Genomic DNA, 16,014 nt, shown 5'->3' with positions numbered 1-16,014 from the left:
AGATGGTAAGTTTATTATCAAGGAGGGGAGAGATGTAGTGTTGTGACATCTGTCAATCATACGAGCACACGGTCAGAAAGGAACTCCCACTCCCCTTGTTGTCGGTCCAAGCATGGAGTCAATAAATCAGGGTTGAGTTTAACTTGCGGTGGTTTCACTTAAACGGTACAACACCACAGTGGATACCCACTAGCCACCGACCCTGAGGTGAATAGTTGTTTTAGTTTATACTAAAACAGTGAGATAATATAGCCCGAAAGTTCTCAATTTCTCTCTCTCACGAAAAAACAAACCTAATTCTTAAAAAACCCAAATAACATAAATATCAATACACCGATAGCAAAAAAAATCACATCAAACAACACTACTCTACCAGTCACTTCTGACCTCTGCACTTCTTCAGCTTCAGTACAACTTCCATCTCCAGAAGAGGACAAAACACTCCTCCAAATATACTACCAGATCTACAACTCGACATCTCCCATCGACTACAATCTTCCTTAGACAGAAACCCCACACAAGAAAATCAAAAAAACTCTATACTAAACAGAAAACATCTTCCTTCCACTATCTTCTCTACTATATGCTCTCAGCCCGTATTAAGTGGCTACCTACAACTATCTAGAGACAGGCGTCCTCTCGGAAGCCCACTTCAAGGCAACTACCCAAAAATATCAACCGTGCGTCCCCGCCGCGCGGGCGCCCGCTCCCTCAGGACCCTCTGCGCGGGGGCCGCGCGCTCTGGGCCCTCTCCCTCCGCCGCGCTGGGCCCGGCCTCCCGTCCTCTCTCTCTTCTGTGCCCCCCCCCTCCGCCTGCCTGGTCCCGCGGCAGCCCTGCATGGTCTGCGTCGCCAGCATTTTTGTCTCCGTCTCGCTTGGTTCCTCCGGCCGCTGTCCTCTCTCTGCTTCTGGTCAGATCTCTCGCTTCAGTCTGTCCCCACCCTTTCTCTCCTGGCGCCCATCTTCGTCGCGGGCCTCCTCCTCTCCAGTGTGTCGTTGTCTGTTCATTCCGTCAGACTGTGATTTCCTTCTTCACTGTCTTTCTTCCCTGCTTTTCTTTTTTGGTAGTTGTTTCTCATGTCACTCTCGGCTTTGTATTGTTCCCACTAGTTCATGTACAGTGTGTTATTATTGTTTAATTTTTTTTTCTGTTTTCCTTTTGCATGTAACTTTCTTTTCATTTTGTATTACATTGTTTGAATAAATTAATTAAATATATATAGCCCGAAAGTGTATTCCTGTCAAAGATTAATGTGACCAGGTTCACAAAAACGTGACATTGCATTTTTAGTACAAATTTAGAATTACAGTATAGTAGAAACTATTTCCTTTCTTGACTGAATCAACCCACATAATCTAACCATACAGGATTTACATCACAAATTTCCCATATGTCACACCACCCCACCTTGTATTAGAATCATAAGAATTTCCTTCTATTGTTTGTTTCCTAATAAAAGAAGTGCAGTTTGTTAGTTTAATTCAGTAGTTCAAAGTGTTCAAGACCTGCACTTACAAGCTGAGGACCCCTTGGTCAAGTACAGTACTATTCCTTGTGACCTAAGTCGGTGATTCATTTCACTCAGGATTTTGTTTGCAATCACCCTTTTTCTTTTTTTGTAATCTGTATTCCTGCATAAATAAATTTAATTGTGGCTATAAGTCTGATTTGTTGTTCACTAACAACACCAGAACCTGCCTCGATCACATTAAAATTTTCTCGCGCACGTTGCTCAGAGGTGAATAGCAAAGGATATTCAGAGTTTGAGTAGCCTATTAGCCCGTGCCAAAGAAGCTATCCACTGCTTATCATTGATATCATTGATGTCATTTGATTAGTTTCGTCTGGTCACTTTCATGCTCAACCTTATCTAATAATTGTTAATTGTTAACTTAAATACATGTAGATTAAAATATTTTGAAACAGACTTGCAATCATTTTGAGTGCTAATGGAATAACTCTCGTGTTTGACAGCTCGGAAAAGGTGTCCCAAAATGAGCAGCTCTCCATTTGGTTTAAAAATTGTACCCGGATACTTGTCCTTGGATCCAGTGTTCATGGACATTTTTGCAATTCTACTAAATGTGTCACACGTTTAAGGCGATTCCAAACCATACCTACATAATGTTTGTTTTGTGGGGTAGACAAATACATAAAAAAAGAAAAACTTTCACAGAGTAGTTTTTAAGTTGTTAGCCTAAAAAGGTCAAAATAGGGTATCTTTGACCTCTTTTTGAATTTTCATTTTCATAGGTACCCAATTTGTTCATTGGTAAGACCTATACAAAGTTATACTGAAAGTTTTTCCTCAGCGTTATTGATGTAGCTGCAATAGAAGGGCAAAGGCAGAAATGTATACAACTACGGGTCCCCTTTTAAACTTTATGAAAATAATGGTCACTGTGTTAATTAACAGATACAAAGAAAAGGTTTTTCTTTCTGATGTTTCTGATGTTCATTCATTCCAACACCTATCCTCTTCAATTGGTTTCCAAATAACTGTAATTTTTTTCTATACCTAGAACTAGTTAAGTTATATTTTATGTGTCAATGATGTACCCCTTTACATTCTGCAGATGATTATAGTAAGATGTATTTGCCTACAGTATATATGGTATGTTTTCGCTGGTGGAACGTAACAACCCTGCAATAACAACCAGAAAAGGTTGCTAAGTCTGAAAATAACAAGGGTCATTTCTTTCAGAACTTTACGGTACTTCAACTATGTCTTGATTCAGTTTTCTTGGTCTAAGTCAACACACCTGTAACTGTTGTAACTTGTCTTTGGTTCTCTGCAGTTCATTAGAAGCATTCATATAAATGCCTTGCTTTCTCTCAAAACTATCGATCTCTCCTGCAAAATTAAAGGACAACCCATTAGTGTTCACTGGCAGTTGAGGAATATATTAGTAGCACATTATAAAAACATGTTATCAGTGTACAGCATGATGCATAGCTGTAAAAACCCCATATTTTAGACCTACAGACCTTAATTTACTGGAGCTTTAATTTCCTATAATAAGGTACCGGTAGATAAGTATGTAATTGTATCAATAATAATATTTTAGGATTTTCAACATTGGCTTTTACATTGCAACTTGAGTGATAAGGCAGCTCCTAGGTGTCAACTTATGTTATTTCTTAAAAGTAAACATTTTTCATTTATTTCAGAAAATTAGAACTTATTTCCAAATTGTCTAACTGGCAAATTTTAGCCTAATAGGTTCTTACTTGTGGGTTTTTATTGCACTGCTTCATCTGCTCAGAGAGCTGTCCACTTCCTCCTGCACTTGTCTTTTCATACTCATCGACTTTTTTAATGGTACTTTCGACAATGTTCACCTAATTAACATCCCACAGCATTGTAACCCTGTCCACATTGGACAGGGTTGCAATTGCAACTCCATTTATTTGGCACAGAATATTTTCACTGGCCTGTTGTTCGACCTTTTTTGTGACAGTTCAAGAATGGTGCAAAAAACTATTGTTTTGTGTTTCCTCAGGAGCTGCGCTTACAGTAACTCTTGTGACTGACAACATGATATCTAAATATGGAGAAATTCTTGAAAATGGAAATTACTTAGCACTGAATTTCAAACAATTTGCACTTCAAGTAAACATGTACACCCAAGGCATTTACAATTGTATGGCTACAATTGTAATTTGCACCTGTAGTAAGACTCATGCTACACAAGTGAATTCCAGCATTTGAATTTTTTTTCTGAATTCTTGTATTATAAGTCAGACATGTGTGTAAAAGTGTAATTCTACCTTATAATTGTTGCCGTGCTGAAAGTTCTTATAAAGAGGCAAGTGCAAACACCAATCAGTGTTTGTCACTGATCAGGTTGGCTGTGTGGGAATTTTATTCTCCATATCACAGCTTTTTCTGCGTGATAAACGTGGGTGAACCATCACAAATTGACAACACAACTATCACAGAGACTCAGACCCAGTTTCAGCCAACTGGACCAAAGGACTAGACGTGGCAATGGCAAACGTTAGTGAAATTGACCAAGGACGAAGCAAAGCATATGTTGAGAAGCACATCAGTGAGAATACAAAGCGTATTTCTGGGACCAACGATCCCACTAAATCACTAAAAGTGCTACTACAGTGAAATTCGCATTTTCCATTTGTAGTTGTTAAAAATTTTTACAAGTACTCTATATGAGAACAAAAATGTTGTTTACTGTTTTCAAATATCTCTTATCTTATCAAATTAGCAAAGCAATGAGGTCATAGACTAAACCAAATTTTGATCAAATATGAAGAAAGTGATATCTCAGCCAATTTGTATCAGAAGTCTCTGATTCTTTGCAGTAGCACTCTGCTAGTTGTGGTTCACAATATGAACTTAACAATTTGGTTACCATGGCAACATACTAGGTTTCAGATCCCCCGATGCTTAAGGCTTTCCTGGCCAATTATGGCATCCTTTTTTTGATATTTGCTAATGATGCTTTACATGCATGATCTGGCAAGCATATCAATGGATTAGGCAGACATCTTGGCCGGGTTTCATTTTTCTCGAACTAAAAAAATTCTAAGATATTAAAAACAAATTGGTGGGGACTGGAAAAGAGTGAGTTGCCATGGTAACACAATTTTATTCTAACTGTAAGTGTGTCACCTGTAAAACTGTTATTATTACTGGTTTTATTGGTCTCTACAGAAAAATAACTGAGATAACTCAATTTTTGTACTTGACATAAAATTAGGTTGAGTGGATGACATCATCAGTCCCCTAATTTTGCATATTTTGCGATTTTTTTAAGCTTTAATATCTCTGGAACTAAAATGGGTATTTGAAAACTGAAAACGGCCATTTTGAATCTTTCATTGAACACTCTATGAAACGTCTACAATTGCAAGGGGTGAAAATTTGATCATAGTAGCACTTTCAGTGAAGTGATGCTCAGTTGCAAAAGAAATGTGGTCAAATGTCCTCTAATGGCTCTAAACTTCTGGCTTTGCTGCATCTGAGTTGGATAACACTGATGGTATGTTAGGCCACTAAGAACCCGCTTGTGAGATGCAAAAATCTGATGATAGCACTGTTCTCAGCAAGGAAAACAGTGCCATACTAAGCCAACTCGAAAAAGAGTTCAATGTGTCTGAAGAAGATGGCAGTGAAATTAATGAAATATTGGCTGTTGTTGTCCAAAAATTATTGAAAGGAGAACCTAAGGAAGATAGGCTGAATGAAACTAAAAAGTGCTACCTTAGGCCAATTAACTGTGCAACTCCAACTGAAACCAAAGGTAATTTAGCTATCTGGAATAATCTTTCAGAGAGGGCATGTACCTCAGACCTCAAACTCCAAAACGTACAGAAGTCTGTTATAAAAGGAACAACATATGTAATGCAGGTTGTAAATGACCAAACTAGCACACCAGGTATGCTACCAAAAGACCAAGTAGTCAATAGACTCATGGATGGTGTTCTGTTAATGGCTAATGCTTACATAGAGCTAAATATTAATATGCAACTAGATTTAGCTCTCAAGGCAGAGCTCCACACTAGCTACCACCATCCTTTTTGCCCCATAAAGCCCAATAACAATGGAGCTATTTGGAGATGACCTACCCAAAGCAGTAAAAGACATCACCAATACTAATGGAATTACTTTAAAGATCAGCAGGGAGACAAAGCAAAGCATCAAAAGATCTAGGAAGGATGGCCACTTAGGCAGATACCAAAGCAGGTATAAGAATAATTACTCTGGTCCATCACAAAACTACTGTCAACATAAAGGATTGGGGGAAGAGTGTTCAGAAGAACCAGAACTGAGTCTTGACCAAATTATTGATGCAACGAACATTAAATTGCAAGACACTGGCAGACTTAAATATTTTTTCTTTGTTTGGCAAGCCATTACTTCTGGCAGTCACATTCTTGACATGGTTGAACACTGTCACCTCAAGTTTATTTCAAACCCCTACCAACACCAATTGCAGCCTCGTGAGAATTAAATCTAATCGAAGGCATAGGATGCCATTGGTAGGGGTTAAAAATAAACTTTAGGTGGCAGTGTTCAACCATATCAAGAATTTGCATAAAATGGTATGCAAATTTTAAAAGGAAAAGGCTGAATACCACTAAAAATTCTATAAGCAACAATGTAAATTTTTCTTCAGAAAATAAGAACCTATTAAGAACCAAAATAGCCTAAATTTGTGCTACTTACCATTTATATAAGAGCTTGTTTAGGCAAATTTGGGAAAATGCAGGTTCTTACTCATGGGTTTTTACAGTACTTGATATCCTTGGATAGAGAGTGCTTACTTAGCCATGAAGGTGGAGGAAACGAAAATTGTGTTTGAGAAGGAAGTAGTTGTTTGCTCTATGCCAGGAAGTGAACTTGACGCATTCTCTCAGCTATTTTAGCACAGAGCAACAATATTTATAAATTAAGCTGTCCTTCATTTTGTTAATCTGTGAGCAAGCTTTCAATTTAAATATTGTGAGTGGAAGGCCATGTGCCTCTAACACAGTTCCCAAATGAAGATCTTGCTTGCAAGCTGTCATTTCGTACAATCAGAACTAAGCTTTGCCTGAACTTGTTGATCTGTTATCAGTGTAAACAGTAATCCTGATTTTTATTATAAGCCAATATTTTGTTCATTTAGATGCCCCAGGAAGTGAATTCATCGAAACCTGGGAGGAGACATACATGACTAGCAATGGGAATGTTTATGACATTGCATCCCCAATGGAAATGCAATCTAAACTAACACTCAATCCAAGGGAGAGCAAGCTTGTAGCACCCTTGTTAGGCTTCAAAAGAGCTATGATTAACGTGAGCAAGGGAAAAAGGCTTTCAGTCATTTCCATAGAAAAAGACATCCAACAGATCAGGAAAAGGAAGCTAGTGCTAGAGGCTCCAAGTTGCACCTTTAAATTAAGAAGGTAAAGGATCTAGAAAGTCCAATGAATAAGTCAATGCACATGACTCTTGCCGAAGTGAGATCAAGATAATGGAAGTTGACAAATTTTTGTTATTATTTTTAGAATCGTACCACTCTTTTGTAACTGTTAATTAACATAAATAGTTGGTGATCTTCATTCATTTGTTTAATTGTTGGACAGATGGCCAGGGGCGTGTTTAAAACACGAAATGGCGAAATGGCGAAACGGCGAAATGGCGAAATGACGAAATTTACAAAATGATAAGATAAACACACGTAAATAATATAGTTTGGTTTCCCTTTGAACTTCAAGGCAGTTCTGTTTACATGTCTAGACTGAATTATTTCAAGGGAACATTTCAATCTTCTTGCCCAGGAATATAATAAATACTTCTCACTTATGACAACGCCAAATTGAACGTATTGCTGAAAGGTCGCAGCAAACCAGGATATTTTTTTCATTTAGTACTTGCCAAGTTGCCTATCAGTATCTGCACTGCACTACAGAGCTTAAATTGTACCGAAGGACTGATATAGACATCGAACATTACTCTGTTTCTGTACAAAGAACGTTTGCCACTGATATCGTGTATAAACTTTATTGCGAAGTAGGTTCGGTTTTGTTAATCCATTTCTTGTGAATATTGGAGCTCAAAGCATTACTTCTTAGCCGAGACTCGGTAGCAAATACGAGATAAACAAATCATTTTCTTCCTATGCTAAACGAAACACGGACATCTCGATCAAGAATGTCCTAGGCATATCAAACGGCGCCCTGTTTACAGGGTGAGACTGGAATCCAAATTACCCATAATTATATTATGTTCGTGCCCGGGTGTTCGTGATGGGTCTACGTGACGGAGAATTTGTGATTGCAGTTTCTTTTATTTTTCGGGACTTATCTACAAGGATAAATTCGGAAACATGTGAAAATTCCAGTAGTACGGTAATATCGTATAACTTTGGCTTTTATCTTCAGTATCATTTCGTCATTTTGCCATTTCGTGTTTTAAACACGCCCGATGGCCAGGGGCTCAGAAACAAATAGTGACCATGAAATGACTGGGTGGAAACCCATATCGCCATTGTGTGAATTGCAGTACATCACTTCTATCAAAATGTTTATTTTGTCTAGCATCCTACAGGGTCGTCATATGTATAAGACCCTAAAATAATACAATTACTTCAGTTAGTGACTAAATAAAATGAGAAAAATAAATTTTCTGTTCTGAAGGTCGTCTATATTGTCTCACTCAGATTCACAAAAATACTGCAGTAGCTCCCATATCCTGTTCTTTTGTCCCAATGCTCTGCAAACTCATTGTAATGTTTCTAATGTGCAGATCTTCATAATTTCTCCAGAAGAACACTGCCAAATTTGTTAAATAGTATGCAAAAGTTGTGTATTATTGCTGCATACTGGATACGCTCAGCAGCTCTTGCTGACCCTTGATGCTGGTTTGCAGAATAACTTTTAAAAATGCATGGTGACCCCACTTTTTATCTTATAAAATGGATGGGGTAATTGAAGGGGCAAGGGCAAGAAACGCACATCGAGTTTTGGCCAAATTGAAAATTGTCACAAACTCCAAATTTCACACGCAAGTTCGTTTACGTGTGCACAACACTGCCCTGTATTTAATTTTGCTGGTCTTTCCTTCGTTTTCGAAAAATAACACATGCAAAAAGACAAGGTTTTTGCTGGCGGCATATTAAGGAATTTTCTTCGACAAACGATAAACAAAGGAACCCTTTTGTTCCTTAAAACAATGAAACCAGCAAACGTTTTAAGGATCAAACTATAACTCAAACAACTCTAACCCTAAGGTTAGGGTATACGTTCCAAGTTAGGGTTTAAGCGCTTAACCCTAAAGCAAAAGCGAACCCCGAGGCTCAGGGTAGGGGTTAGCATTTTAAGTTAGGGTTACAAAATCAAGTTAGGGTTAGCGTTTCAAGTTAGGGTTAAGATCCGAGTCGGCCTTAACCCTAAGATCGCGCTTTTCTTGGCGTAAGCTTTCACTCCAGTTTGCTTGCGGTTAGCTTTCACTGCAGCCTGCTTGCGGTTAGCTGTTTTTTGACGTTTGGGGCAACACTATTTTGATAAGTTTTCTCGATAAAGCGCCTGCACAACACTCAACTTCTGTGACACGCGCGCCGTTGATCCGATTTAAGGAAGGCCAAGTAAATGGCATGGCGAGCGTGCTCAGCAAAATCACATTCTGCTGGTTTTCCAATTACATCTTGCTTTCGCTTTCAGTAAAGCGCTGTTTGCTCTCCCATTTCCTATCCTTACATTATTACATCACACAATCTACAAGACCCTGCGCGCGTAATCAAGACAAGATCGCACACGCTTTTTGACCGATCCATACATGCATATTTAATGAGGTAGGGAAAACAAATTTGCGATGGGATGTAGCGCTCCGGGCACTCACAAATATCTTATAAGTCTAAAACCAGGTCACTTCTCGGCAACTTTGTCGCGGCAGCATCCAAGCAGACACTGCAGAACTTGCGTTGACAAAGTTCCCGGCAAGAAACGCTCGTTTTAGGCTTTTATTCTGCCAGGCTCAAAACTACCTTGGTTTGTGCAACGTTGTTCTGGAGCGCTAAACAGCGCTGTTGTACAAAACAAAGGCAGGAACATCCCTCAGGTCTTCGAGCGATGCTTTTTACTTACGGGTATTCAGACTTAATGATGTCCTTCAACCACCTGGCAGCCGCACTTACGCTAAAACTAACCAAAGGCTTTGATTTTCAGAAACAAACGGCCATTTTTTTCTCTTTCCTCTCACGTGACACCTATCAGGTGACATCGCGTCACAATGTGTTATCCAGTCCTTTTCTTAAAGCAAATCCTCAACATGGCGGCTAGAAACTAAAAGCATGGCTCTGACAAGTTTTTCAACCTCCCCGGACAGTTAAATAACGCTAGAAGGAAAGATTTACACGCGATGTGTCGAAAAACTCATACTGCTGGCTGACTGTGGAGAACGTAAGCTTTGCAAAACGCCTTTGTTCTTTGCATACGTAATTTCTGAACAACGAAGCTAGATCCAGCGAATTTGAATACAGATCAATGTTTAGCACACGTAAACGAACTTGCGTGCGAAATTTGGAGTAGTTTGTGACAATTTTCAATTTGGACAAAACTCGATGTGCGTTTCTTGCCCTTGCCCCTTCAATTCAACACAATTTGATTAATTTTTGGTTGTGTGCAAAAATTATTTACACTGTATTTTAGACATCTCAGAGGAGAGCTGTCAGGAACGATATTAAATGATGCCGTTGGGATGATTTTGGAATTAAAGTCATACAAACAGAAGTTGTTATGTTACTATTAATTTTGTGATGTACTTTAAAGAGTTTTAGAATAAGTGTTATTTTTGTTAAAGTAAATAAGAATCCTGACGAAATCTGTGAAGAAATATGTTTTTTGTTGTTTAAAAACAATGCTGAGTCAGCATTTTTGTTCTAGATTCAAGCTTAATTATCTTGGAAAAAAGTGTGGCTACCTCAAATTTTGTTTTTGGATTCCAATGACCCTTGCTTAGATCTACTTTTTCCGCATAGTCATGAACCGTGCAGAAGATCTTTGCATTTTGGAGGCACTGTCCTTAAGTCACACCATCTCCCAGGGCATCGGCTGCTGCAGAAATAAATTGAGTAATCTGTGCCACAAATTAAAACCACTGCAACAATGAGAGATTTGGAATGACATCAATTCATGTACGCATCCTCATCACCAGCTGGGGGTTCACCAAGACATGGGTTCCTTCCACACAAACTGCAACAAAAGGGAACCCAGCTACATCATGGAACTTTGATGTGACCAAGCAAAAGATGGAAATAGAAAGGCAGAAACATGAGCTTGAAGATATTCAGATTGAAGATATTCAGAGGTTAAAGAGCTATAATCGTGCCAAAGCAAAAGAAAAGAAGAGAACCCCAATTTGGAAGATCTTAAGGAGTTTCAGTTGAACTTGGATGAGAAAGAACTATTCATGATTACATATCATCATTGCTAGATCTGAATTCTGTGAGCAGCCAGATTGTTCAGCCAAACCAGCGCAGCTTGACATCCCATCTTCTCATCTCAGAGAGTTAAAGGCACAGAGTTATCCAAGATAGACTAAACTCTGCAAGGACAAGGCAAACAAGAATACTTCACAACACCCCTTCTGCACATCACCAGTTCAACCAACCCTTAAGGATCACCACATGAGGTACAAACAATCCTTTATTGTCCTCCTGTACCGAAACCCAGCAACATAGGATTGCCAGAGCAATAGCTGAAGGTATGGAAGTTGCAAGGTTACCAACTACCCACCTCACAGCTTTCAGTGGAAATCCCTTAGACTGTCCCACATGGAAAGTTCCTTTTGAAAATGTAATTGAGAAAAGAACCATGAACTCCAATGAAGAAATTCTGTACTTCTTACAATATTTGCCAGAAACACCGAAGAAAATTGTAAAAGGATACCAATTTCTCAAACAGATGATGTTTACACAAAAGCAAAGAACTCCCTTAAAAAGAGATTTGGTCACCCCACTGTGGTTGCAGAAGTATTTCGAAGAAAGCAGAAAACTGGCTGGAGATTCTTCCCAAAGATGGATCCTCATTAAGAGAACTTTCAGACTATCTGAAAAGGTTTGAGCTGGCTATGCAACCAGCATAAGAGACCAGCAAGGAGACAAGTTTCCTCTATTTACCAAATTTGATAAATTGTCACTGAGACTCCTCAGATACAATGCCTGCCTGTTCTAACGAAGTTGGACTCAAGTTTTACAGTAAAGGAAGAGTAGAACAGGGTCTATTAAAGAAGAAATGGAAATCGTAGGAACAAGGAAGCAAATTTCCTAGCAACTAGAGTAAAAGTAAAACCTCCCGATCACATGGATGGAAAGAACAGAGCATGGAACTGGTGTGGAAATGCATCCCATGACTTAGAAACGTGTCAAAAGATTATGAAGAAACCTATCAGTAAAAGACAGGGATTAGCCTTCGTTATTAGACAGGGATTTGCCTTCGTTGCTTTGTCCAAGGTGATATGGCAAAGGAGAAGTGTGAAAGAGTTCTGAGTTGTGCAAAATGCAAGCAGAAACACCCAACCTGTTCACGTGATAACAAGAGCATCCCTGAGAGTGCAGATAGAACTGATAAAGCTACACCCAAAGTAGCAGTGAACTGTACGAATGCTGTCAGTGCAGAAAATTCATAGTGTAGTGAGAAGGACAAGCACTGCCTCCATCAAAGGGCAACAGTCTGGTGAAAATAAAAGTTTAATCACCCTAGTATCTGTGTCAAGCTCTGAAAACCATCAAAATGATATCCTGACTTCTTAGGCTCTCATTTATTTTTTTAATCCTATACTACCTTAATTTATCACAAAGAAGTTAAAAAACCGTAAAGGTCGACAGTGTAGTCACCTTCCCTTGTCAGTGATGCATCAAGAGGACGAAAAAGTCGAATGCAAGAAAGTTCAAAGTCTTTTTGTTACAAACCTCAAACGCCAAGTACACATCCCCTCGCCAAAGGTCATCACAAGAGCAGCTATTCCATAGCTCTTTCAAATGCCAAACTCAAATATCTAAAAATCTAAAGCGTATTGCTGAGAAACTTATTCCATATGGAGAAGATGTAACAATCAGAATATTAATTGAACCTAACTGCACAAGGGCTATTAAACTTTGAGATGACGACCCATACAGCATTAAGACAGATCTCAGTTGGGGCACTGTTGGAAGAGTTTGCAAGTCACCTCAAGATGAAGACTTAGAAGAACTGTCAGGAAGTTGGGTGAACAAGACTGTAATCAATGAAAAAGTAACGTTTGCTGTGGACTCCCAAGCAAATAAACTCATAAGCCCAGCACATGTGAATGGGAAGTTTGAAAGAAACTTCCCCAAAAGAGCAGAACACAAGAATTCATCTAACTTTTTGGTTGAAGACCACATCTTCCTAGAAATCTTGGCTAAAGAGATCCACCACAGAGAGGAAGAGCATTATGAAATGTCATCACCCTTGCACTGTCAAGATGTTAAGCAGCCAAGCAATCCAACACAAACATTTTGAAGACTGTCTAATTTGAAAGCATTATTCTAAGATACAAGATTAACGATTCCTGATTCAAATTATCATGGAGGTACACTTGTTTGGTGCGGCTTCATCAACTGCATGTGCAAATTAGCCTTTCAGGGCTGCTGATGCAAAGAGACTTTTATGTGGATGATTGATTGAAGTCTGAAATGTGTTGACACTACCATCAACCTCATTCTGAATTTTCAAGCCATGTGTGCAAAGGCAGGTCTCATGTTGCATACGTTTGGCAGAAACAAGAAAAGAGTTATTCACTCGACAGACCCACGAACACACCCAACCTCAGCAATGGCAGTATATCGAAACATGCTCCAACCCTGCAGATACTGTATCCTGGGGTCTTACTTAACAATTATTCCATGAGCACACATTGGATATGAGATGGTAGATAGCCAACGAAGCGCATAGCGCCGAGTTGGCTATAACAATCTCATGTCCAATAAGAGTGAGTGGAATAATTGTTTTATTAAAAACGCCCAAAGAATTACAAAATTTGAGCGCCCCAGCTGTTTTTGTTGATGCAGACCAGATCTGTTACAATTTTGTGGTCAACGGTATATGAGCTAATATACCATTGCCTGTTAACCAATTAAGCTCAGGAATTGCAATATACCATTGCTAGTTTTTAATAAAGCTAAACAGCTTGAAGATAATGATTCATGATGGCTCAGAGGGCCCCATTTCCTATATGGAACCATGGAGCTTATCAAGCACAAATAGACAACACTCCAAAAACCCTTGGATCCAAACAATCCATAAGTCAAGATGTCTGCCCGTGTAACAAAGAGTGATGAAAGCTACCCTGATTACTTTGAGATTGCCAGATTTATTCGTTTTTCCAACTGAGTTAGAGTGAGAAGAGCAGAAGCAGTATGCTCCCAGCTTAAATGTCCTTTAAGAGAAAGAAGGGTCCAGAAAACTATAGAAGCTCAAATCAGTAAATTAGTGGAGGATAGTGCAGCAAGTTACCAACCTGTAGAAGAGATTGGACAAGGTAAGACACAAACGTTTCAAAGAAGAAATCAATGCTCTGTCCTCGCTGCAAATGCATGGTGAATTTGTTGACAGAAAGAGAGCCAAGCAGCATGATTTCAACCTCAAGCAGTCTTTATCGCCCTGACCTTTACTTGAATGCAGATGGTATTTTATGCGTTGGTTACAGACTAAGGAGAAGCAATATGCCTGAAGTTTTTTAACCATCCAATCATTCTTCCAAGATAGTCGTATATGACTGACCTTATTCTGCAATATAGCCAACAAGCAACCAAGCATCAAGGTAGCAGAATAACTTACAACAAAGTCTGATAATGTTGGGTCGACCGGATAATTGGTGGCACATCTGCTGTGACAAATTTGGATTCAAGGTGTGTGATGTATAGGAAGCTGTTCACATACAGCACAGTCGACTACTTTGGTCTGTTTACGATAAAGGAAGGAAGGAAGGCTGTAAAAAGGTTCAGAGATACGGTGTAATATTCATGTATGGTATCCTGTGCCATCCATATCAAGACTGAGGTCAGACTGTGGAACAAATTTCATTGGAGCCCAAAGAGAACTGCGAGAGGCTCCGAATGAGATGGATGAAAACAAGGTGCACAGCACTGCGAATGGTTTTCATTTAAAATAAATCCCTCATTGGCAAGACACATGGATGGTTTTGGGGAATAGCAAATAAGGAGAGTGAGAAGCAATCTCACATCTCTATTGGAAGAAGCCGGCCATCAGGTAGATGATGAAAGTTACTGTACATTATTGGTGAAAGAGGTCCAGGCAGTAGCAAACTCCAGATCACTGGCCTTTTTAAATGATGTCTGCCACTTATTCACCAGAACTGCTGACACTGAATCACTTGTGGACCAATAAAGAGTATAAAGTTCTGATGCCACCTCCTGACACCTTTTACCTCTGCAGAAGATGTAGAAGATTTCAGCAAAAGTTTTAGTCTACATGTAATATGTATACATATATGATTGTTTAAACCAGTAGGTGAACTACTCATATCTTGTTCAACTACTGGTTTATTCTGCTCCTTTGCTGCAAGCAGAGCACTGTATTGGCTTCTGCGGTGAACATTTAAATGAATTATATGATTTTTTATGTACACACAGGTATATGATTGTGTACGTCCCACAGCGCAAAAAAAAAAAAAAAAAAAAATCTAACAAAAAAATATATATTATATTTTATATTTTATATATTTTATTTTATCATATACATGTACATGTATGATGATAAAAAAGTTCAATGTTGACTGAATGCTGCAAGGATGATTTTTGATTCCTAGTTTTGTATACAGATTGACATACAAAGAGAGAAGATGTTCTTTTGTTAAATGAACAGTATCTTCTTAGAATAGTCTTGCAATAAGCATGTCTCATGGGAACATAGATCCAAAAACATGTATGTATCTAACTACAATTATAATTACCATAAGTATTCAGTTGTATGATTATTATTATAAAATATATTTTATTTGCATTAAGTGATGAAGTGCATGTATGAGAGAGTATTTTTGATGAATTGTGAGTAAATAAACCAACACTTCAGATGTTCATCTTTGTCCTCTTGTTTACTAAAGAGGGTGTTTTAAGATTAACCCACAAGGGGTTATTTAAAAACCGGGATAAAAACTGTAAAAAATGTACTAGCTTTTCATTTGAATCTCACTCCTTGGGTTTTTCTTTAACATTCCTTTAAAATTTTTTTTAACTTCTCAAAACAATGTTAGCAATCCATAATATTTGTGATTCGCTATTTCATGAACTTAGGCTTCTTACTCCTTAAGTTTTCCCTTAACATTCCTTTGAAAATTTTTTTAACTTCTCAAAACAATGTTAACAATCCATAATATTTGTGATTTGCTATTTCATGAACTTACGCTGTAGCTTTTTCTCTTTGAGCTCAAGATTTTGTCTTCTATCATGTAAGTCTTCTTCACATTTTAGTTTGTGTCTGTAAATATAAGAAACCTACATAAGGCATTTCAAACAGAAATAGCATTG

The 16,014-nt window shown here is 38.4% G+C and overlaps 1 protein-coding gene across 5 annotated transcripts in view; it reads right to left on the bottom strand.

The window, feature by feature from the left end:
* LOC144653125 (centriole and centriolar satellite protein OFD1-like) overlaps positions 1-16,014 on the bottom strand; it is a 104,861-nt gene that overhangs the window by 36,841 nt on the left and 52,006 nt on the right. For all 5 annotated transcript variants that reach the window (XR_013570681.1, XM_078513042.1, XM_078513045.1 and 2 more), the window contains 2 exons: positions 15,891-15,964; positions 2,764-2,855 (listed from right to left, as the gene is read on the bottom strand). Coding sequence is in view for 4 of the 5 variants with exons in the window: in XM_078513042.1 (XP_078369168.1) it covers positions 2,764-2,855; positions 15,891-15,964 (166 nt within the window). In the remaining variant the exon portion in view is untranslated. The remainder of the gene's footprint in view (positions 1-2,763; positions 2,856-15,890; positions 15,965-16,014) is intronic.

This window comes from Oculina patagonica, chromosome 5 (genome assembly GCF_052425735.1).
Source record: "Oculina patagonica isolate OP01 chromosome 5, crgOcupat, whole genome shotgun sequence".
Classification (NCBI taxonomy): domain Eukaryota; kingdom Metazoa; phylum Cnidaria; class Anthozoa; order Scleractinia; family Oculinidae; genus Oculina; species Oculina patagonica.
The sequence above is the reverse complement of the archived record's forward strand: the minus strand, read 5'-3'. Positions and strand labels throughout refer to the sequence as shown.